General features: G+C 38.8%; 1 protein-coding gene across 1 annotated transcript; it reads right to left on the bottom strand.

Annotated features, from left to right (window-relative positions):
- Positions 1-1002: 1002 nt before the first annotated feature.
- IQCE (IQ motif containing E) lies at positions 1003-25396 on the bottom strand. Its single transcript, XM_030460083.1, is given in 22 exon segments — positions 1003-1414; positions 5467-5585; positions 6288-6418; positions 7349-7444; positions 8408-8431; positions 9036-9131; positions 12126-12228; positions 12976-13080; positions 13826-14034; positions 14316-14371; positions 15391-15545; positions 18146-18195; positions 18611-18683; positions 18924-18994; positions 19425-19475; positions 20148-20261; positions 20941-21011; positions 21977-22108; positions 22398-22538; positions 23235-23277; positions 23886-23933; positions 25234-25396. Coding segments are annotated over 22 exon segments (2061 nt in total). The 5' UTR covers positions 25276-25396; the 3' UTR covers positions 1003-1283.
- Between the last annotated feature and the right edge of the window lie 65 nt (positions 25397-25461).

Here is a 25461-nt window from a genome sequence, read left to right as displayed (position 1 = left end):
GATCCCTCTGACCATATTCCCTACAGCCCATTATGTGTTTGGTCCTTCCATGGCCAACAACATTCTCAGACAGTGTTATTTCTGGTTGCAGGTTTAATTTCTGTTGTGATCCACCTGAGCATTTCCAGTCCTAAACAAAACTGCACAGGTTGGGTTTTGTATATTATTCTTGTCCCAACCCATGTCTCTCAGACCAGAGCAGAGTGCTGATGCTTTCCGGCAGACAACCTGAAATGCTCTTTCCCAGAGGATGGCTGCATATTGTCACCCCTCTCCCAGCCTGGGACTGAATTTACTGGGGCACTCACAGTATATTGATATTTATATATATATAAAAAAATATGCACCAGCAAAGGTAGTACTAAGAAGAGAGCAGCAGCAAAGCAATGTTAGACTTAAAACCCCTTAGTGCTCTGTGTGTGAGCAATTTAGGTAAAAGTTTCAGTGACATAGGACATGTTTCAAGGGACATAAGCTAAAAGAGGACATGAAGCAACTTACCACCTATGTCAAATATTTTCCCATATTAGAGATGACCCTGTGTAATCCACTCATATTTACAGAAGCAGAAAAAGCAGTCACAAGGGTATCCTCCACAGAACACTCCTGCTGTTATGCACCTTCTCTGATAAACATAAAAAAACTGATTATGTGACTGGACATTTCAAATAGAAAATAGTGCAAGACATATAGCAAGCACACTTGGAGAAGGCAATAAATAAGAGAACCCTGCTGATACAGTAGGCCTAGAATAGCCTTATGACAAAGAAATGGCTTTCTAAAAGCCTTCACAAGGTCTGCACAGACTGTAAATGCTCAGTATAAAAATAAACAAAAAAGATACTGAAATATATCAGAGTAAAATTTTTAAATAGAGAGGACCTGGTAACAAATACAAACTGTTTCCCTTCACATACACAAGATGAAAATAGGAGCCATGCCACTAACCACTTTCTGATTAAATGAATTATTTTAATCTACCTGAAACAGACCTCTGATGGGAAATAACATAAGGATTTATTGCTTTCATCTAAATTTGGCAATTGAATTTATAATGTTCATTGTGAGACAAAATATTGAAGTGTTTTGCTTTAGTTTTTAAATCCAAACTCTCAGCATGCAAGGTGGATAAAGCTAACAGTCAGTGCCTTTTAGCCATAAAGTCCACATAAAGTCATTAGAAGGGCTAATACTCCCCCTTTTTTCATCTTTGATATGCTGTATCTTGGTAGAAATAGTTTTACGTTGAATAATTCAAGAGAACCAGAGCCTGTTACCAAAACTTAAAAGTGGGTGTAGTTTTTCTTCATCTGCAACAATGGAGAGACAATGACAATATCATCTGAATCATCTGAGTGAGCTTCATCCACAGACAGAGGGAGAGGAGGCTGGGATTGCTTCTCAGAGGACCTGGCTGCAATAATTAAAAGGAAACAAGGTCATCAATAAACACTGACAAAACCAAACCCTTGTGAGAAGTGGAATATTCCCTGAGCCACTCAATTTCCAGAACTACCTAGAGTTACAAAGAACTCTGGTCTATCTTTTTATGCATATAACTATTCCTGTTCCTCTTTAATGAAAAAACATGCATGGCAAGTGTTGAGTTGACATACTGACCATGCATGATTTGTCTTATTGTCTTTAAATCTTTGCAAGTGGTTACACACCATAAAGCAATTCCATACTGAAGCCATCTCAGGTCATAAAAGTAAATATTGATTAGATGGCCAGAAAAAGGAAAAATTGACCCAATTAAGCTTAAGCTAAGCAGAAAGGTCATAATGACAGCTTCAGGCAGTTATAGAGGAAATGCAAATCTGTGAGGAAAAAAAAGGATGAAAGCTGTCAATGACTGTCTTTCATTCTTGTATTTCTAAAATAACAAAAATATTGCTCATATGCTGGACTACCTTGCTTAATGACAATAAAAATGGTTTCCTTTTCATTTTTTTTCCCTTCCCTTTTGCTTCTTTCCTGTTTGCCTGGATACATGGTTGATTTCATCTCATCAGTTGATGCATCTCATTGATTCCAACACTGGAAGAAATGTTCAGGGCATGAACAAACAGAACCCTAATGATTCCAGTAAACACTGGAAAAGCAGAGGGGTACAATGGATACGTACAAGGCCCCCAACGTCACCCTCTGATGAGCAGAACCACCTTGTATCCCCTCTGCAGGAGCTCTATGAACTGAATTATGTCAGTTATTAACACCTGTCCTCTCAGCTGTCAATACTTTTAGCACAATATTCTCCCTTCAGCTTCACTGATTTTCCAGTTTTTCCAAAGAACACTGTCTCCCAGAGAAGAAAACAAATCAGGAAAACCTGTGGTAGGAAGAGGAAGCAGACAAGTTAGAAGCCATGCACTGATTTTGACACTGAAATGGAAGGGAAACAGAGGGAAAAGAGAAAATGTGAATTGGGGAAAAGAACAGACATGCCATGAGCCTCATACTTGAACAAGTGGTTCTTGCCACAGGAAAAAAACTCTCCTGGTATGGAAGAGGAGGCATACACAGCAACTGGAATGTGGAATAAAGAAAGGGGACCACAACCAGCCCAGAAATAGAAAAAAAATGACAGACAGAGAGCCTGTGAATGGAAGGGAGAAATGCAGGGAGGCCATGACATCAACCTCAGCCTACAGAAGCAGAGAAACACATGACTCTCTAGTTAAGTAAAATACTCCTCTGCATCAGACAACAAGCAATGTAAGAGTTTTTCAGGAAGATTTATGATGCAGTATTACTGGAGATAAAGAAGAGGAAAGAGAAGTTCCTGAAGTATGGTATTGTATCTAGGTACCGTAACTTTCCAGGTATGGTAACCAGAAGACACAACCATAAACAGATATTATATATGAAATTACTTAATATTATCCAAATCACTCTTGATTATATTCTGCTTTTGATGTCTGAGATTTTCTTGTCCTCATCTTCAGTTTAATATACTTCAGAGTGACAACTTCATCTTTGTGCTTGTGAAGGGGTAAGCACTGATTAAACTTAAGGGTTGTATGTAAATGGTTTCAAAACAGCCTCAGAATAATTTAACAGTTTTATCCAGAGTGGCTACTGATAAGCAGAGAGAAATGTTGCCTTTATTCAAGATTGGGGTATATGTACAGAACATAATCTTCCTTCCTGCCACTCCTCTGACAGAAGGAAACAAAATGCTGAGTTTCACAGAGTGAGTTGTTATTATCTGTTCCATTTCATGGGAAGCAGCAGAATTGGCTTTACAAACCTCCAAGTACTGCCCACATTTCAAAGACAAGCAAAGCAGCACTGAATGCTACACCACTTTTGTAACATTTTTTTTCCTATAAACACAAGAGATCTCTAACCTAAAGCAAAAAAAAAAAAAAAGAATTAAAATTCTGCAATGCTAGCCCAGGATTATATAAATTTATTCTAGCATATACATAAGGGTTTTTAAAACACATTTTTATTTTTACTGTTCCTCTCAAAATAATGCCAAAAGGCCAGTGAAATTAAGTGACTTATTGCAACATATTCTTTCTCTGAAGGTTTAGTATCACTGCAAGATCTAGAGGTCACAAAATGCAAGTTTGGACTTGGGACATATAAAGCAAGAGCTTGTTCAACAGCTGCATGATTTAAAGCTAAAGGAATTTGATTGCTTTAAATCATGCAGCTGTTGAACAAGCTCCCTGCCTCATGTACTTCTCAAGCTGCAGGATGACCAATGAAACATATTACATACAGAAACATTTTGCTAGTGGATTTTTACCTCAGCCATGAGCCCAGGCACAACAGATGCTGGATTTTCAGTTAACTTCAACCTTTTTTCAACCTATTTAAGCTACATGAATTCAAATGGCAAAGAACCTACTATAACCAAACAGATTGCCAAGGAGTCAGATTTCTTCATTATACCAGCATGCTCTTCTTCCTTTGTAGGTTTTCCCAATTTGTCTCTTGGGAGAGTTTGGTTAAACCTTTCAATGCACCAAGAGCTAAGACTTCACAGAGCTGCTCAGGACAGACAGTCTTTCTCCAGCAGTTGTGCAGCTACAGAAGCACAAGAAAAGTTCACTTTGAAGACTCCATAACTAGACAGTGCCAGTCATACTATTGCATTTACCTAACTAGCTTCATCATCAACACTTTTTGGGGCCCTAGAAGCACTTCTTAAGAAGGAAAAGCATTTTCTTTAACAGTGCTTCTTTCTCTCTAGGTAGAATTTCACAACTGACTTACTCTGGGTTTAGACTAAGCACACCAAGAATGACTACTGCAGAAGAGCCCGGGCAAAACAGGATGCAGCAGCATGATTTTTGGGGTACTGTCACTAGACATAACCAAAATCACTCGAAACACTAACTCAGAAGCAAGTAATACCTACTCCCTCACAAAGCAGAATGTGCTACTCAATATGGAATACAGTAAAGTTTCTTTAACAAATTTTCCTTCACTGAAGGGTGACTTGAATTCACAACCCTTGCAAATCTGGCTTGCTCCCCATCTCATATCTCAGAGAAGCAGCCTCAGCTGCTTACAGCATGCTCTGGTTCTGAGCAAATCTGCAGGGACTGTCAGCTTTTCACTGACAAAAAAAAAAGAACAAGTCAATGTTTCTGAGGCCACTCTCAAATTTGCTCTTTTTTCTCCAGCTGGTCCCTAAAAGCCTAAAATATCCCACTCTGGATAGAACCAACTTTCTCAATTTGTTTTTAACTCCTTTGAAGCTGCATGTCTAAGGCTGTCTTATCTGCATCATTGGTTTGCCTTTCCTATTCTGTACTTCTAACATCCTCTTAAAAGCCTCTTTGGCTTTAACTCCATCTTCTCACAAGCAGCAATGAAGAATTCAAGGAAACCAAATGGTTTAAAAGCCATTAAAAAGACAGACATTTTCCCAGTTTGCAGTATAGTAGTACTAGTTGGCAAAGTTATCCAGGACCTAATTTTCTCTTTACTTGCAGCAACTGCAGACTGCTGAAAAACGTGACTAAACACACATGGCTGACTAGAATGTTTCTTTTTACCAGATGTCTGTCCCCTTTCAGAAACTAAGTCAGGATGGTGAAAATGTTCTCAGCTTGTCTATGGCTTCAGGCCCAAAACGTAGTGGAAAGTACCACACTGCAGCCACAGGGCTGGGGAGGATTGAAAAGGAAGCAGAGAGCAACACAGGGGAATATCATGTCCTTGAGTAGTTACCACTGCCCCTAGAGGGAGACCTTCCAAACCACAGTTGTGATAGAGGGGAAACTGGTGGGGAAACTGGTACTGATAGTGTTAAGGCTTTTTTTTTTTATGTAAGAGACTGCACTTGCCAGTAAAAGCAACATGACATCAAACTGAAAGAAGACACACATAGAGCGTAAGTATGCATTTGCACATCTGTGTGCATGTGCAGATGTTCTTCATAAAATTGAGTGTGCACCCACTCAAAACTCACACACTTTTGAGCACAGAATAAAATGAGATTACCAGGAGGAGATGAGGTGAAGGTTGAAGAAGGTCTCTGGAGTGCTGCTGGGACTGGTTTCTTTTCTGTAATGTAAACTGCAGAATCTGCTCTCTCACTTGGTGCACTGGACACAGAGTGCCTGCAAAAAGACAGACTGCAGAGCATGAGGCACAGGAGAGGAACTGCAGTTTGTCTTCAGAGAGTATGCAGAAAAGTTTCTTATGTTTCCACGTGACATAAGATTGTCACCTGCAGAACTGAACTCAAGACACTTACGTGAGGTGACAGGTATGGAACTCTCCTTGTAACCATGGCAGCCAATACTAAAGACTTTTGGAGCAGTAAGCCCCACAGAGAAAGGAAGTATTTTTCAAGACAGAACCACCACAAACCTAAGCAGCAAGCAAACTGCTGTGTACTTATTGAGCTAAGTCACTCAGACTGTATAGACTGTATACCAGATGGTATTCTAGCTCTTCCCTGTTCCTCCTCCATAGAACCCTTAACTTTTACATATTAGGGCTTCAGATTCACTTACATTAAGTGAGTGTACTAGCAATCAGTTCAATAGCAACTGTAATGTTTTCTTTTCCTTTTCTAAAGAGGAATTATTTTACTTTACTTTTCCTCACTGCTATGAAAGAGGACATGGAACAGGATATGGGAAGACTGTTCAACCTCTTCAGTTGCATAACCTTTGTATTTTCTCACAAGCAAACTCTCCCTTGTTCTCCTCTGCCAAGGAACCCACACTAAAATTCTACAAGATACGACCTCTCTCCTGTAACAAAAACAATTGTGCTACTGCATGTTGCAGAAATATCTTTTTTTTTCCACTTACCTCTCCTCAAGTGGTACTGTACGTGCTAAGTGAGCCCGGAAAATGGACTGGATAAATGTCACTATCTCATCTTTCTCCTTACAATCAGAAGATAAGCTCAAGGAGTTTGACACAGGAGACATGCAGGAGATCTGAAAAGCAATCAGATTAACGAAAACTGACCTTTAAGAGATTACACAGAAGCTTGAGAGAAACTTTCACAATTTTACTCCTGGCTGTGGAAGTGGTAGCAAATGTCCTCATCTTTTGGTCTGCCATCTTTCAGGTGCCACAAGACTAATTCAGCAGGAAGTTCAAATCCCATTACCATGCAAGCTTTGAAGCATCTGTATTTAACCAATGAAAGGGCAGACACATGTAAGGAATGTTCATTTATTTTCCAGGAATGAAACCTTTTGAAGTTGAAGCTGTAAGGCAACCTTCATGATGGGTATAGCTCCTGCTTGTACCAAAGAAAAGTATTTCATCCTATTACAATGGGCTGGATTACTGAAGTAAAAATGTATGTAAAGTGCAATGAGACGAACAACTTAACTTTGGCCTGCTAAAGCTCCAAAGGATGTCCAGAAACATCAAATGCCAGCTGGAGGGAGACTGATGTGACAGAGGACACTACAAGTCTTTGGTTGAGCACGCCAGGTTAGATTCCATTATTGTTTAATACAATCAAAGATGCTTTCTAGATTTTTATTCCTGAACTTGAATGACAGAAGCTTGTCTATCACTACAATGATTCAGAGAATATTTGAGAGCAAGTAAAGTTTTTCATAGCAGTCTGAATTAAAGAGTTAAAGGGTATGGTATTAGCTGACAGGAGAGCTAGAAAAAAAAGAGATGTGGTTACAGTCCACAAGGCAAAGAAGTTATAGAACTATAGAAGATGGAAAGGAAGGCTAAGGAATGAACTCAATATCTTTCAGGAATTACAGTAGTGCTGCCAAACCTTTACACTGAAGCAACATCACCAGGTGATTCAGAGAATTAAGTCTGGAAGTTCAGTACTTCACACAGTAAACTGAACATAACAGGGTGCCTGGGAACCCAGTGGCCCTAACAATTACCTTGTTGTGCGATTTTGTGTCATGTCTCCTGTTACTCAGTAACAGTTTCTGTCCAGCTAAATGTCCTCTGAAGGCTGCCTAAAGCATAACAACTGCCTAGCATGGAAAAAAATAAGTAGATGTTAGCTCCCTTCAGAGATAGCAACTATAAATTAAAAGAGAAGTCTAGAGGGGAGAGGCACATGGGGAAAATAACTTTTGCCCGTGCAATGGACACTCTCTGATATCTTGACATTTTCTGATCTTTAAGGGATACAGAGATGTCCCCATTACTTCACAGGTTTTCTGCTTCAATCCAGAGAATGCCCAATCTGTACCAACTCAGAGACACACACATCCATGGTTTAAATTCAATCTGGGAAGCATCCATGCAGCCACGTCCTAGGTGCCAACACCAGCCAAATCATGAGTCTTTTCTCTCTACTCAGATTTTACTGGATTTTAATCAACAAAAAGCATCTGGACATAAACCAATATCTTTGTATCTCATGGTTAGAATTCATTCTAATTTCTGAAAGTAGGATTTTTAATGTTCTGGAAGAAATGAATGTAGGATGCTACATTGTGCTATTTGGAAAAAATGGTTTAATCAAAACCTTTGTGCAAAACATTTATCAAAAAGTGACAAGTTTGTCAAAGTCTATTTCTTCATAATACTCCGAAATATTTTTTCTTAGCAAAAGCTTTAACTTCCTACTTCAAATCTTTAAGACTCCTTGTAGTGAAAATGAAAGCATTATTAAAATGATCTAATATAGAAAAACTTCCATGTACTTGTAGCAAATTTTGTTCAAAATTTTCATAAACATTTATCTTGCAAGAGGTACAAAGCACAGAAAATTTGAGACCAAAGACAAGGCTTTGACAAGATGTACCAAAAAAAACCCCAGGATGTCAGAGGGTAGATCATCAGCTCTCCTGAACAACAAACATGATTTTGGTACAGTAGTTACACTTATTACAATAAAGCCTCTATAAATATAAAAAAGTTATTTGTTTGTGCTTTGCTACAAATTAAAATTGTTTAACTGTTTCATTGGGTCTCACAAACACACTCACCTCATCCAGAGCAATTTCTTTCTTCTGAAATGAAAAATGCTAAAGTTAAGGCCACAAATAAGTACAAGTTTAATTTGACAAAGATTATCCAAGTTTTCACCAACAATTAAAACTCTCAGAAATACCTGTTCCACCTCCCCCTGAAAACCCAAACTGCAGGAAAAAAAAACCAAAAAGCTTTTTGTCTTTGAAAGATGTGTGGTTAGTTCTTTTGTCCTTAGTTTCCTACAAAGCATTTAAAAGGCCCACTTCATAACATGTCTTGTACATGGAAAAGACAACATTATTTTGCTGCCTGTAAAATAAAATTTAAGGTTCATGCTTTTTTTTTCTAGATAATTTTGTCCTAGTTAAGTGTAACTCAGTTCACAAAACTTCTTGTACTGTTTGGAAGTTTCCTTCAAGGGCAATTTAACTGGATATGCAGAAACTGGATATGTCACAGCAGAAACAACAGGATTCTAGGGAGCAAAGGCAAAAAAAAGCAGCAGAGAGGACTTGAAAAAAGCAGTGGAAGAGAAGATGGAGGTAAAGAATGGTACTAGGAAGAACTGAAGGTATAGATGCTATAACAAGAGCAAGATTCAGAAGGGGACATCCTCACTGCTCCCTGATAGGAGAATCTCACCTTGTTTTGGTATGTCCTCCACTGTCTCTGGATGATTTTGGCTGCTTGTTCCTTCCTCTGATCTTCTTTGCCTTTAACCATGCAGACTAGTGAAGACTGCAAAGGAAAATCTAACTTAGTAAACTAAAAACTTAAGTTGGAACTCTGCGAGGCAAACAGGTTACAAATGACTCAGAAAAAGCAGCATCAGAGCTGTTAAATATTCATCCTGCCTGGAGGCTGGAAGGATGGTGAAGAGGAAACTCTCATTTCTGAATAAAGCTCATGTTCAAACTCATCATCTAGATGACTGCTAACAGCAAAACACATTCCTGTCCCCATCTTAGCTGTCAGCAGAGCATGGGAATTGAAATATTTTCCTTTATACATACTCTTATTTTTCTACTCATTCCTAAAACAATGGAAGCTCCAACAGTGCTTTGTTGATCAGAAGTGGTTTGTATGTTAGTGACACAGAGAACAGATGTCAGGATACCATTCTTCTCCAGGAAAGACTTGCATTAATTAACTGGGGAGCTCTCTGACATCTCATCCTGGCAACTGTGGCCCCATAATCATCTGCTTAAGCTTACTGAGTTGGCCATCATATGACACCAACAAAATTAAGACCTTGTGTAAATTGGCATAATTTTACCATTATATCTTGAAGAAATTAATTAGAGCCAAAAGAAAGAAGCAAAGAACAAAACAATATTTTGTTCCACTTATATCTTCTTAGGTGTAGCTGCAGATTCCACCTCTCATCATCTTAGCCTTTTGATCACCCCACACTACTTGTCATACCTCACTTGCCAAACAAAAGTTTACTGCAGTTTTAAAAGATGAATTTAATTTGTTGATGTAAAATTCTAAGTAGAGGACTAAGACTCTGGAAAAAACCCTGATTCTGTGAAAAAGATTTATTTATAACCTAAAAACACTGAGTTATAGGCTTAAGTTTAGCAAATGGATCATGTTATATTAAAAATGACAACCTACTATTAAAATGAAAAACTGGTAGGAACGTAGTGATAATTACAAATAATGAGAACATTTCAATAAATGGATGGTTACTGGCCAAGAATATATATAGTCTGCAGAGGAAAAAAGGAGCTGTTTGTTGGCTGTTTTGAATACCAAATAACTTGAGTCTTAAAAACCACCATCTAGCATCTATCAGCCTATAACACTCAGAAAAGAATCTAAAGAACTGGATAGTATACCAAAATCCAGCACCCTCTGGATAGTGGACATTTTTATTCCTGGTTTTTACTATCTGTATGTCAGGTCTATTTATTTTTAAGTAGAAGTGATCAAAATTCCAGTAATAACTTTCAACTAGTTTTTAGTGAAATGAAATTAACATGATGTCTATCAGTACCCAGTCATCTCTACTGGCCAGTTACAACAACATTTGGCAGAGGGATGGAAGATTGTAAATGTGTCAAGTTCAGTCATATTTCTTAAAAAAAATCCTCAACTGATTACAGAGCCCTATTTAAGATTGTAAGTGGTTAACAGAAGCACAAATATATTTACTAGATACCAGAAAATCCAGAAAGAAGGGGTTATGAACACCTCAATCATAGAATCATAGAATCATAGAATCCTTGGGGTTGGAAGGGACCTTGAAAGATCATCTAGTCCAACCCCCCCTGCCAGAGCAGGGCCACCTAGAGCACTTCGCATAGGAACGTGTCCAGGCGGGTTTTGAATGTCTCCAGTGAAGGAGACTCCACGACCCCCCTGGGCAGCCTGTTCCAGGGCTCTGTCACCCTTACAGTAAAAAAATTTTTTCGAATATTCAACTTGAACCTCCTGTGCTCCAATTTACACCCATTACCCCTTGTCCTATCACTGGTCACCACTGAGAAGAGCCTAACTCCATCTCCCTGACACTCACCCCTTACATATTTGAAAACATTGATGAGGTCACCCCTCAGTCTCCTTTTCTCCAAACTAAAGAGCCCCAGCTCCCTCAGCCTTTCCTCATAAGGGAGATGCTCCACTCCCTTAATCATCTTAGTAGCTCTGCGCTGGACTCTTTCAAGCACTTCCCTGTCCTTCTTGAACTGAGGGGCCCAGAACTGGACACAATACTCCAGGTGCGGCCTCACCAATGCAGAATAGAGGGGGAGGAGAACCTCTCTTGACCTACTAACCACACCCTTTCTAATGCACCCCAGGATGCCATTGGCCTTCTTGGCCACAAGGGCACATTGCTGGCTCATGGTCATCCTCTTGCCTACCAGGCCCCCCAGGTCTCTTTCACCTACACTGCTCTCCAGCAGGTCAGCCCCCAACCTATACTGGGACATCGTGTTGTTCTTCCCCAAATGCAAAACTCTACACTTCCCCTTGTTGAATTTCATCATGTTTCTCTCTGCCCAACTCTCCAGCCTGTCTAAGTTCAATTCTAAGGTAATAAAGGTTTATTTTATTGTATTGCCATCTTCCTTAACTCTTTATTCAAACATGATGTCTCATCAGCAGTGTAATTAAGAAAACCTTCAATTTTCATTATGATTAATGCTCTACCTTCTCTAAGCCTTCCCAGTAAAAACTACTCAGCTTCCATCCAAAAAGAAAAACCGTTGAATATTTTCTGACAGCACATGTGACCACCCGACCAGCATAAAAATAATTGAAAAGATTTTTTTTTTGTCTGTTGCTAGTCTGCCAATGAGCACATTTACCTCTCTCTCCATCCTTTACCTGTTAACTCCTACAAAACCTCCTCCCCTCTATAAAATTTGACTGAAATTGGCTAATGGGTTCAGATATTAGATGATATAAGCAGTATCATAAATATCCTTTTTTTTTTTTTCCTTAGAAAGTAAGGACACTCCACAAGCATTTAGAAGCCCAGGATTTTTGCAGTATTCCACTGAAAAAGAAAATGTGATGGTGGGGCAGATAATCACTAAGACATCAGCTGAAGCAAACCCCCAAGCTGCAATGGTAATTACTGAAACAACATCAGCTGGGAATTAAAGACCATTCAGCATTTCTGCCTCTCCAAAAAGACACAACTACCAGCTCAGTTTGCAATATATTAGTTAGATGGCAAAGAAGAAAAACAAACCCCCAGCCAAAAAAATATGCCTTTACCTTATTAAGCTTTTCCATTGTATCTTCTGCTATTTGTCTCTTCTCTTCTTCCAATTTTGACTCCAATTTCCCTACTTTGTGTGTCAGATTCTGGATGTCCTCACTGTGGTTGGAAAAGCAAATATATTGATTGCTACAAATTTTCCATTGTTGCTGTTCTGAAAATATTGAATCTACTTCATAAGATTTGGTTGCTTTTCTTTTTTTAAAGGTTGAAGTATTCTTACAGCAATAGACACGTAACATCCATTCTCAAGCTGTGATAGCACTACCTTGTGTTAAAATTAACAAGTCCCAAGGTTAGTGTTTCCATTGATACCATTATTATTGCATCCAGATCTGCTCTAGTTTCATAATTTTCAGTCAAAGACTCTTCTTCCACAGCAGTAATGAAATAACTCTTTTTTGTCCCCCCTTGCACAGGGTTATTATCAACAGTTACATAATACATGAAGGAAATGGAAGGATATACTGGCAATGGTATAGAAGGATAGGCTTAGGTAAAGGTACTGCAGGTTTTTCTCAGAAAAAGAAAAATAAGTCTCCAAGTCCAACAGGGCAGATTTTTTTCCACATTAATCTTATTAATTTTTATTACCATTTAATTCTTATTTTACTATACTCCTTAGTCTTCCACTTCCTATAAAACCACCCTATACAATTCTTCCCCTAGTAACTTCCTGCATCCCCTCAGATGCAGTAACAGTTCTCAGAACAGTTCTGTTTAAATACATTCCCAGATCCCTGCAGTTCAGATGGATTCCCATAGATTTTGAGCCACTTCAAAAGAGAATTATATTTTAACAATTATTTTTTTGGTTCTGAAAGGTTCTAATACAATATACAACACCTTAAATTCTGCTCTTCTGTACTCTTTTCTTCCATCTTATTCTGCCACTTCTTCAGTTCCAGCTCCACTTCAGCCTTAGCCTGCAGCAATTGCTTGATATCTAATCTACAAAGGTGTAAGAAAATCTAAGCAATATTTTAAGACATTCGTAACTCAAAGCATTTGGGTTTTTTTTAAAATTTAAACTTCTAAATTAAATAGGCTTTCTAAAACTTGTAAAGAAATGGTCTATTTTTCTTTTTAAAAAAACAAACTGCAAGCACACATTGTTCAGAAGCAAAAGACCTCTTTGGGTGCTCTCACTGTATATTTTTGTTCAGAGGTGAGGGGATGCAGGGGGAAGAATGACTTATCCACAATCCACAGCTGTGTGCACATCTCTGCTCATGATCAGATTAACCTGCCTGCCCTTATGCACTCACACACCAAAGGAGTCCAAGCAACACAAATTGCAAATCAATTGCTTACTGGGGAGAAAAGAAGTTACAATGCATCACATGGCAGAAGGCTTAAAGGGACAAAGTGGTAGATCAGGACAAAACGTTGAAAAACAAATTTTTACAGTGAAATATTTGAAATAAGTGCTGAATAATGTGACATATAACTCTTCAAAGCAAGCAAAGTGGTTAGCAAAAAAAAAGTACGCTAATGTTTTTTCCCTGCAATGTAATTTTACAACACTAGTTGGACTACATGAAGCTTTTAAAATAAAAGCTGAAGGGAACTTCTAAACTCATTTGCTTGCTGAAAACATGGAAAAACTTCTTACGTTGGTTCAAAACATGATAGGAAGTAATTAAATAATTCACACATACAAAAGGACAACATCTGAGACAAAAGTTCCTCTTACTCTTTATTAAGTAGGAGATTCTGAAGTGCCTTCCTATCACTGCTTAGTTTCTTCACTAGCCTTTGGAGGTGATGACATTCCTCCACACGGTCAGTCTGTTGAGAAGCTGGATGATCTGGGTCTGTGGAAGGTGATGATGACACAGCAAGTAATTGGTATGGTTCACTGTCTCCTGGTGATACCTTGGTGTTCTCCATGGCACACACCTTCTAAAGAGGATAAAATACACAAAAAGTACAAAAGAAAAAAGGATACAATAAATTTAACATAAAATTATTTTATTTAGGTCATGAGAAAAGATCAAGTGGAAGATATTTTTAAAATGTGCATCTACATATAACAAGAAAAAAAAAGGAGGAAGGGCACATGGTACAGACATCAGTTGTACACATTTGAGCCAGAATGCACAAAGGACTGCATGCCACAAGCAGAAGTTCTGCATTTTCTGCTGCAGGACAGGTATGATGGCCACAGCATTATGATAACTTACTTTTTCTAGTTCTAAAATCCGCCTCACCAGCCTTGGTCTGCTCCACTCACTGTAATCTAAAGACAACAAGAATGCTTTAAATATGAGACTATCAGTGAGCCAACACTGTTCTTGCTTTTTGAAACTTCTGTCCATGTAGAAAGACAGTCTAAAGACCTCTGAACCCTGATTTTAAATGTGCACCAATGAAAAAATGCAACTGGTGTTGAAATATCTGACTTCTACCAGAGTTAGCTTAGAAATCAATATAAACCATTCATGTTAATGAATTTTCAACAACGGAAAGTTTTATATTATTACATTAAAACATTAAATCTTCAAGTAGTTTCAGTCCAGAATTCTCAGGGATAATAATAATTGAAACCAAGAACAGGACTGGAAGAGCATATTCAGAAGTCAAAGAGAGATTCCTGTAAGGAGTTTCTCATTCCAACCTTTGACCCTCCTACACCTCAACCTTTGTAATTACTCACGTATTTTTACCTTTGTAGGGTCCTGCTCTCAAATACATCTTTCAAACGTACCTAAAACCTCTGCCACATGTTCACTAATTTTCATAGAATCATAGAATCATAGAATTGGCTGGGTTGGAAGGGACCTCAGAGATCATCGAGTCTGACCCTTGAACCACCGTTGCGGTTGCTAGACCATGGCACTGAGTGCCACATCCAGTCTCTTTTTAAATATCTCCAGAGAGGGAGAATCCACTACTTCCCTGGGCAGCCCATTCCAATGTCTGATCACCCTCTCTGTAAAGAAATTCTTTCCAATATCTAACATAAACTTCCCCTGGCACAACTTAAGATCATGCTCTCTTGTCTTGTTGAAAGTCGTCTGGCAAAAGAGACCAAACTTTGGCTGGCCTTAACCCTCACATGGAACCCTACCCACAGCACCACCAACAATCGCCCTACGGGTTTCCATTTTACCTCCAACCTTGAATCTGCCAGCCCTAAGCGGCCATTTGCCCGTATTGCTGAATGGGGTCCCAAAAGTCCAAACAATCGGGACTGGCAAACAAATGCAAAGAGTGCAAAGAGTCTTTCAAAAGAGACCAGAGTTTTTTGGCACATACTTTTTCTTTTGTTGGAAGAAGAACTTCTCAGTACTTGATCTAGGTCTTCTTTCAGCCTCTGATTCTCATTCTGCAACTCCTTGATATTCCTGGATAGTCTCAGGACAGCAGCACTCAATGCCTTCAGTCGTTTTTGGGTATCTCTGCCCTCTGTACTTGGAAACAGGGTCAAAACCAGAAAATTAACTCAAAAGCAGAGAACAAAGAAGCGTCATTAATAACAGTGGAACAGGCTCACTATTCAAGTCAGCTAACTAAAATAATTGCCTCAGTTTCCTTCAGTAGTGTTTCTCAACATTTTTACTTGAGGAAGCAACCATGCAAAGCCCATCTTGCTAAACACTTTCACAATTGTTTTAATTTGCCTCTAAGAAAGAAGATACTCAGAAACTTAGGAAATTCATTTATTACTTTTACTTTCTCTCCGACTGCTTCATTAATGTATAAATAAGGGTGCTTATCTGAGTTTTACTTATTTGGTTTTCTACTACTTTTTTTAACCAACCTTATAATGCTCTACCCACTGCTCTGTGGAATGCTGATTTAAAACCACTTATTTTCAGCCAATTGAGAGACTCCTCCAAAAAACTATTCAGCATGGAAAGCTACCCTGTGTGCTCTGAATTGCTTTCTTTCACTTAACAAACAGACTGAGATTGGGAAAGAGAAGGCTAGATGAAATAGCAGTCAAACAACTCCAACACACAAGTGTATTTTCAAATAACTGTATGCTACTCTAATGCAAAAGAAACTATTCCTGTGAAAGCAAACCCCAGAGAAATGTCCTCATTTAAGATGAGTTTCAATCAATGAAAGACTTGAAAACAGATTTGAAGAATACTGCTAACACCAATGTGATGGGAATAAAAGGCATTAGAAAAGGGAAAGCCTGTTACATGTTAACACTGTTTTAAATGTATTACAGTCATTTTGCCTTTTAAATTGTTCTAGTAAAGGGGGAAGAAGCCTCAGCTTCCAGATGAGCAAAGCTGTATAGTTTGTTTACAAAACAGATTTCTAGTGACAAGAAATACTTGTTCTTTACTGTTATGAGAAAAAAAAATAATTCTGGAAACCAATGTCTGAATTAACTGACAGACCTACTTTTGGAGAAATGTCACTGCCAGTGACAATTACAGAATAATTTGTGAAGTAATCTCACTTCCCATCTTCTGGAATAATTACAAGGTAAAGGGGGAGACAGTCTACAATTAGCATATCAGAGTGGAAAGCTGAATTTAATCTACCTAATCTACCTTTTGGAAATTAAAAGCAAATGAAGCCATAAAAACACACAAATAAAGTGTCTAGATGTCATAGATGACTATGTACACAGCTGTCATATACAGGAAAAAAAAAAACCAAACGAAAACCAAAACTTAGCACACCAGCAAAATGAGAAGTGACAGAAATTATAAAATTCATAACTGTATCACTGACTGCCATCACTTTAGGGTCATCAAAACCTAAACAAAAGAACTGCAGACCACTCTGAGGACTTGAAGGGTTGCCCAGTCTCTAGTTACACTTGTATACTACAGCTTCACATATAAATAATCATATTTCAGCCTTAACACTGAAAAAGAGGAGCTAAATGCTATTCTTTTCAGCCAGAAATAACACAGGCAAGCATAATGAAAGCAACATTCTCCTATAACTCCTTCTATGCGTCAGGGTCCTGACCTTCAACATCATGTGTAATTTCAGTGCTCTGCCTCTCAAGCAAGAGACTGACAGTCACACAACAGAGACTGCCATGACCACTGGGTTTTGAAGCTATGAATAAATGTGGACCAGGAAGAGACCTGATCATTAATTTTCACCTGTAAATAAATGAGGTGTGATGGCTCTGGAGGTTGGTCACTGCATGCCTGAACTGAGAGATTTTTTAAACAGTGACAAAGTAAATAGCAGTTTTCAATCCACAAGAGACAGTGAATAATGACCCATAAAGATTTCTCATGTTTCTATCAATCTAATCACACCCACAATTAAGATAGTTGCCTGTACTTAACACTAGGAGGGCAAACTATTTTGAAGTGGTGTGGTGACAAATTTTCCTATCCCATAAGAATCTGATACCCTCATCTTAAATAACATTCACTTCCATAGGTGCTTTTACTTTTCCCTCTTACTGGAGCTTTGTCTTTTGACCTTGTTCTTTGATTTTTATTTCCTCTGCAGACTGCTTACCCTCACCACCACATACAAACTTGGACACCAGTGTCCAAACTTCTCTGACCATGTCCTATTAGTGCCACCATTCATGGACATCTCACAAAAGCTACCCTGACCTGCAGATCTCTCTCTCAGTACCACAGGAAAATTTATTCCAAAATACCTTCTTTGCATCATACACCCTAAAGTAAGATGCAAAACTGACTCGAGATTAAAATGCCAAACACCTAGTGAGCTTGCTTCAATCACCAGTCATGTTCAAATAAGTGTGATTATGTGGGAAGATAAGATTTTTTTTTTTAACAGAGATAAATTTTCAGAAATTTCAAGTACTTTTAAAATAGGTCAAGTATTTTTTCCATATCCACAAAATGTTCTAGCTAGAAGAAAATAAAAAAAACATGACTAAGACATATATCAAGGCTGTGGAGCCAACCAAAGCAGTACAAAAATGTAAATCCAGCAATGTAAATGACAAAATAAACTGTTCCCATACAGTTGTTTTCCATCAGTTACAGTATGAGTGATGTATCAAACAGGTATACACAAACATTTGCCTCAAAAGAATTAAACATACTTTTTCCTCATAGTCTCAGATTTTGCCAGGAGGAGTTGGAGACGATGAACCTGTGAAATATGAAACAGATTCCATGAAGGAGTTTGCAGTGGAAGCTGACACACATTTGTCCATTAGGTGAAAAACAGGACAAGACTCTCAAGTAGGAGCAGGGGCAATGATACCATTGAAAATCAGGCTATTGTTATACTGGCTTTTATCTAGACACTCGTGGATGTACATTGGTTTCTTTATTTCTGCTTTTTGGCTAACACAATCAACTTATGGAAGGGAAAATGTCTTTCAGTCAATATATTTAGAGCTATGAGTGTATCTAGGAAAATTTGACTTCAATGACAGGTGCAACTGAGCTATAAGAAAGAAGATAAGTTAAGAAACTTATCTTAAACATTTCATTTATGCTTTGACACAAGAACTGAAGGACTTCCTCTCCTGTATGCACATTGAAGGACATGTCAAATGTACCTCTTCATAGTAGGTTTCCATAGCTAGCCTCATGTCTTCCAAATCAGTGGTCTTCATGTCAGCTTGGAATTTGCTGAAAATAATGCAAAACAAAAAAAACCCAAAACAATTCAGGAATACCATAAAAGACACTGATATACCTATTGGTTTATAATTTTTGGGTGTGAGGTTTATAATTGCCCATATATTGCCTGAGTTCATTAAAGCTTTTTAAGGAAAAGAAAAATATGGATGAAAACCAACATGGATTTCAGGTTTCCTTTATTATCTTATCCAATAGCAGCCTCTGCCCCCCCCTCTCCCCAGGTCATACTTAATAGTGTTGTCTTTCTCCTTGCACTCTTGTTCTAGCTTGAAAATCTTCTGCTTTAACCCACTGACCACCTACAAAAAGAACAAAGAGTTCATAAGTCCTAGAATATATGTAAATCAAACATACACGTCTGCTGCTCTGTGACAAACACCAATAAATTCAGATTCCTAACTTGTATCTGCAGTAACATAACCAGCTTAACAGTATTTATATGCAATCATTAAATAAAAACAACTATGCCCATAATCCTGCTCAATTCCAAGTAGCAAAAGAAGGGAGAATGCAACCTAAACAGACTCATGACAATGACAAAGAAGGGACCCTAAAATAATGCTTATTTCAGATCTTTGTTACTGGTTTGTTATCTGACTAGAGGAAAAATGGTTCCATGATTCCCTTTTTATTCTTTCTTACTAAATTTAAAAAAAATCAATAGTGTTTCAGCTTGGCTGAAAGGAAAGCAGGAAAAATTAAAGCCAAAGTTAAGGAAGAAAATATTACCCATCCATTATCAGTCTTCTTTTCTGACAAAGCTCGTGCCAGCTCAGAGCCCTGCAATGTAAGACAGACAAAGCAAGTGACCAACCTTGCTACTTTATTCTACTGCTGGCTCTTTCCACAGAATTTTCTAGCCCATTCATCTCTGCAGTCATTTCACAGTCCAACAGCTCAAGTTCTGAAGTCCCTATGCTCATTGTTTTATATTAGCATGCTCCTCACAAGATGTAGATCTGCACACAAAAAATGACAGCCACAGGAATTCAGTGAAATGCAGGTGTTCTAACCATGACCCTAAATGCTTCTGAGCCTTGTGGTTCTACCAATAAGGGTCATCTTTTGCCTCCTGGTTCAGATCATGGGACAATCACCATATAAGTGTGGTGACTTCTATTCCTCTATTACTCTTACTAAAAATATTCAGAAAGTGGGTCTCTACAGAGAGATTTTAATTTTACCTTCAGAAGTTAAATTTATTTAACAAACGTATTTTTAACTGCACAGCATGGCATGATCTTCCTTTGAACTGAGCTGGACTGGTGAGCTGAGATACACAAAACAAAGCCCTTCACACCAACCAACCAACCAACCAACCAACCAACCAACCCACCACCTCTCATCATATTGATTCTACATCATCAGTACACAACAGAGAGACAAGGAGAAGACAAATCACTCTGCTCAGCTTTCTTTTGACCCATTTTTATCCCCATAAGAAACAGTCACCCTGGAAGGATCCAACAGCTGCTCAATCTGTTTATCCTTTCTATTGTTCTCTTCTTCTAGTCGACGGAGCTTCGTTTTCATTCGATGCCCCTCATTTTTTTGAGCTTGTATTGTCTAAAAGAGGGAAGAAAAAGCACAAGGATGTTTCAGAAACACTGAGTTTTCACATGGAAATGTGTTTTGAGGTCATTAACCATGATAGTGATTACGACACAAAAGGAGAAAGAAAAAAAAAAAAAAAAAAAAGGAGACCAGGGCTGACAGGTAAGGGAGTGACAGGACAAAGGCAAAAGGAAAAGGTTTAAGAGAAAGTAAACTTCAGACAAATGATGCACAACAGCCAAGATATTTGTCTGTAGGCACCCCTAGAGCTCAACATGCCCAGTCCTCATCTTTCATACACTGGGCTAAACAGAACAGAGAAATTGTTGAAATGGGATGGGTAACAGCCAGCAGGAAAATAATGTTAAAAAAACCCAAACAAACAGGTGGAGTGACAAAACCCAAATGCAATGAACCTTTTCATCATCCAGCTGGGGCCTGGCTGGGGTTCAGGACTGAGTATACTTCAAGGCCTCCACATCCAGAACTCAGAAGTATCTATCATACCATAAGAACAATGATATTGCCCTAAACAGACACAACTTTAGTTTATCCTTACATTAAAAATGCAAAAAAATTTGGTGGATATCCCAGTTGTAGAAACCAAAGGATTCTGAACCAACAAGGCCTGGACCTCTGGAAGTGGATGGAGGGAAAGTAACTTTCTATGCAAGTATCAGAGAGACTGTACCTTTTTTAGTTCTATAATTTCATCATACATATCTTCTTTTTCTTTGTAGTCAGGAGTGCCAGGAATGTAGCCTACAGAAAAAGTATGTAAAATAAGCAGATCTGAAAGAGGCCCTTTTCACTAAGCAGAAATTTTACAGTTAAAGGAAAATATCTATAACACCACCAAATGAGAAACAAGGTGGGTGCAATTTTATGGTTTTTTTAGAAGAAATATCAGCAAGTAAACTAATTTTAGAAATGAAGCCTGTATGAAACTTCTACCAGGATTCTGCAAAAGTCTATTAATTACCTCTCTCTGGTTCTAGATTAAAATATTAATCTCATGAAAGATATACACTTCACAGAAGACTGCAATCTTCTCAAACCAACAAATCATTCATTTACAAAAGACTTCCAAAAGATGCCCAGAATACATTTTTCTATTTATACCTAAAAGTCTATCATCTTTTAAAGTTGCCACATACTGTATTACCAGCAACAATATAGCTGTGATTTTAAACAACAGTGGGATTTTTAAGTTTACAGTTCTTCTTTAAGAAAAGCAGGATAAAAATTTTAAATTCTGTTCTTCTCATAAAACTCGATTGATTTTAATATCACCATGACATGATAAAATACTTTCTAGAGAATAAGTAAAAGGAGCCAATTACATAGAATTTCAGGCAAGCAGATGGTTTCCATCAATAGTTCCTAAAGTATGTTTTGCAAAGTCACAATAAATTGTCTACAGCTGGCCCATTGAACCATATTTGCAAAGTTTTCAGCTGCAATTGCATGGCAATTTGGAAAAAGTTCTGAAAGCTAATAGTGATTCATTGCTCAAAAAAACCCCAAAACACATTTTGGAGACCCCTGCCTTATCCAATTTGGAAGCCTCAAAAAATATCTCATGGATCATATTTTGACATATGTCTTTTCATACAGGGTTTTTCATACTGAAAGGGTTCTTGCTTTACCAAAACTAAGATCTTAAGCAAGGTGTGGTTTTATGGGGAAAAAAGATCATTAATCTACCACACTATTAGATATTTTACCATTGCTAGAAGAACGAGAATGTTTTGGTTTCTTCATTCCTAGAGCTTCCTTCAAGTATTCTGGAGTGCTACTAAAAATGTTAGTTTGCATATGCCCCATGTCAACATCTGATTTCAGAGGATGGCTCATTCCTGCCAACAAAAATGGAACAAAAGTGCAAAAATCAGGGATAATTGTGAGTTAAATTTGTGGATTTCCTCTGAGAAAATGCAACATAGAAAGGTCCAGATGCTGTTAATTATTCCCTCGATAAATTCCAATGCTGAAGACCAGATAATTCCAACCACACAAATAAATGTGAAATGACTTCCTACATAGCCTATAATCAAATACAAATCTATTTTTTAAGATTTTATATTTTAAGCTGTCCACAACACTGAATTTTATCCACACGTGCAAATAAAGCTTCTATACTAATACCTTGTTTCAGTGATCCCAGCCACATCTGCCTTGGGTTTTTCCCAGCTGCACTCTCAAGACGTGCACTGCCTGTTCCCTGCAGAGCTCTCCAAACTGAAGCTTTTTTGGGATACAGTTGTGTGCTAGAGCTGTAAGGAGACTCTAAAACAGAAGACAAGATCTGACTGTTGCCATAAAAGCTCAAGTTGACCAAAGTTCTTTCTGTTTTTTGCTTCATACACAGCCCTATTACTTAGAAAAGTAGAAATTAACAGCATACTGTGTACTGGCTTATATGGAACAATGGGACATTCACCTTAAAAAAAATTATGATACAGAAAAAAATCCAATTCCAAAAGATGAACAGGCTTAGAAAGAAGCACAGTGACAATAATATGACTCAGTATATGTAGAAATGTTTGCATGCACAGTTTGGATAGCAAATACATACATTCAGTAAATAGGTACAAAACTGTCTTATGAAGGAAAAAAACCAAACCTGTTTATCTGTGGATAAACAGAGAGGAGCAACTCTGTACCTACTCATCCACTAATCAAAGTAATCAAAGAACAGAACTGGTCTGATGCAACTGCTTTAGAAGAGATAGCATGAGAAGGAAGTAGTTTATGCTGGAGAACCAAGAATTACAACTAACCCATAAGCTTTAATATTTGGCCTATAGAAGTCTAACTTCACAGGAGACAGAACATATCTCAGATGTACTCTGCACACACCAGTGAATAATTCCAAAGAGAATAATAAGATGTTGTTGCAAGTAAGTCCTTCTGTTCTTGTGTCCCACAAATCTATCTTGTTCTCCAATAATGGAAGCAGAAGGAAAAATTTGGAGCACTTACTTGGTGACTTTGGAGGCTTGTGAAAAATTTTTTTCTTTACCTTCTGGAAGAGAAAAAGAATTTGTTATTTATTTAAAATGTCCCACTCTTCAAAGATTTCAACATATAATATCAGAATTGGCTTCAGGCTCTATTTTGTATGAAGAGCACTTGTTCTAACAGCATAAAATCTTCCACGTAGAAAAGAAAAATAGTATCATTAAGTATATGCAGACTTGGCCACAGCAATCATCACCAGAATTAAGGTGGTTTTATGCTATAGATAAAAAAATAGACTATTCATACTCAGAACACTAAGATCTTTTCATTGTTATGAAATACTAACAGCAAATTCAAGATGAGCTGATCTGTAGAATCCTTTAGCTACAGACTTCTTCAGTTCCATTAAAACTCTGTGGAAGGGTTACACAGTAACCAGTAACTTGATAGAATGAAGCCAAACATCATCTGCAGCCTCCACTGTTGGCCATTTAGAACCCCAAATTACATCTGGAATTAAGAGGAGGTTTTTCAATCAGACTGCATTGGAAGAACATTGTCAGCTCTCCTCTCTGAAGGGTGTCATGCTGACCAGGAGGCATCCCAAGGATGAAGTGTGTGCAAGAACAAGCTGAGAGGCCTCTACAGGCATTCACCATGAATAAAACTCACCATTTCTGTGTCAGATTCACATCTTATCACAGACAGGCTGTCATCTCCCTGGGAAAGAGAGACATTAACTGTGACATTTGCTACTAAGTAGTTATAATACATATCCAGAAAACCATTAAATCCTGTTCCTGTCACAATTAAGTTTGGGTGCAGTACATTCAGATGGCAAATGTGTTGAAGCCCAGCACCATGTGCTCTAACCCAAATGTTCTGTGTGATGTAGTATAAGTCACTTCAGACTCAAGGCCCAGCAACTTACACACTTCAGTGCACAGCATTAAAACAGCTGAACCTTCAGTGTCCCATCTTCCAAAGTGCTGGTTCTGTATTAATTTCTCCACCAGTAAAAGAGCACCAAATAGTTTCTCTGTCCCCTTCCTCGCTTGATCCGACCCCTGCTGTGCTATAACATTCAGTAAACACAATGGGAGAAGTGATGACACTGAGGGAAGAAAACCCACACCAAGAAATTGAAAATGGTTTGTTTTTTCCTCATATTGAGTAGGTAAGTTTCCCTCCTTCTCAAACACAAGCATACCCACAGCAGAAAGCAAATTTCCACTTCACTTTTAAATGATCTGATTACACACTGTCCTCACAGAAAGAACATTTTCCTTTGCTGCTGACCCCATGGTGCTCACAGCTGCAGCACCATTCTCTGGACAGATGCTGACTCTGTAGGAGGCAGGGCAGGGAGAAAAATATTTTTGAGAACCCTGGCTCACAAAACAGGAGCTTCTGAGCAAATAAAACAGCTCCTAGTGCTGGCTGACAGCAAGCTGGTATACACTGCACACACCATCCCATATAGCTTTTAATTTCCTGAGGCAATGTTCCTTGCAGCACACTGATAATTTTTCTTATTTTAAGGGCTTTTTATCACTCTAAGAGATCTCCATCACATCAGAGAAGCAGAGAAAGCCTCGATAGGAGATGGTAAACAACAAAACATTCACCGGGACATAAACGTGCAGGAAGAAAACCACCCAAATCCTTGGAAACCTTCGCAGTCCTCTTGCAAAACAGCCCAACAAAGGCCACCTCCCACAGACAACAAAGAACATGGTGGCTCCCAGCAAGGGGCCTCAAAACCTCCGTGAAGCTCTAGAGAGGGAGGGAAATGAACGGTAAGACCGACACCATCCTTGGGCAGAACCCAGAGCCGCCAGGGCTGGAGAGGCCCCGAAGCTGCCTCCCCCCTCTTGCAGCCACCACCTCGTAGGCCTTGGCGACCCCGAGTGGGCTCCACGCATCACCCCGATCCCACGGGATGGCGGGAGCGTTTCTGGGGCCAGGCTGAGACAAGTCCGGGCACTCCTCCTCCTCCTCCCCACCGCCCGCTCCTTACCAGCTCCCCCTCCGCAGCCGCCTCGCCTGCATTTCGGGCCATGGCAGGAGGGTGGCGAGGAGACCTCAAGGGGCTGCAGGGAAGCGGGGGGCACCGCGGGGCAGGGGGCGAGGGCCGGGGCTGAGCTCTGGGCCTCAACCCCCCAGGCCCCGGCACTTCCGGGTTGCGGGAACCATGGCAACGGACAGCGCGGCGGCGGCGGCGGGCGGGGCGGCAGCGGCTCCAACA

Source organism: Calypte anna, chromosome 14 (assembly GCF_003957555.1).
Source record: "Calypte anna isolate BGI_N300 chromosome 14, bCalAnn1_v1.p, whole genome shotgun sequence".
Classification (NCBI taxonomy): Eukaryota; Metazoa; Chordata; class Aves; order Apodiformes; family Trochilidae; genus Calypte; species Calypte anna.
This window is presented reverse-complemented; position numbering and strand designations above follow the sequence as displayed.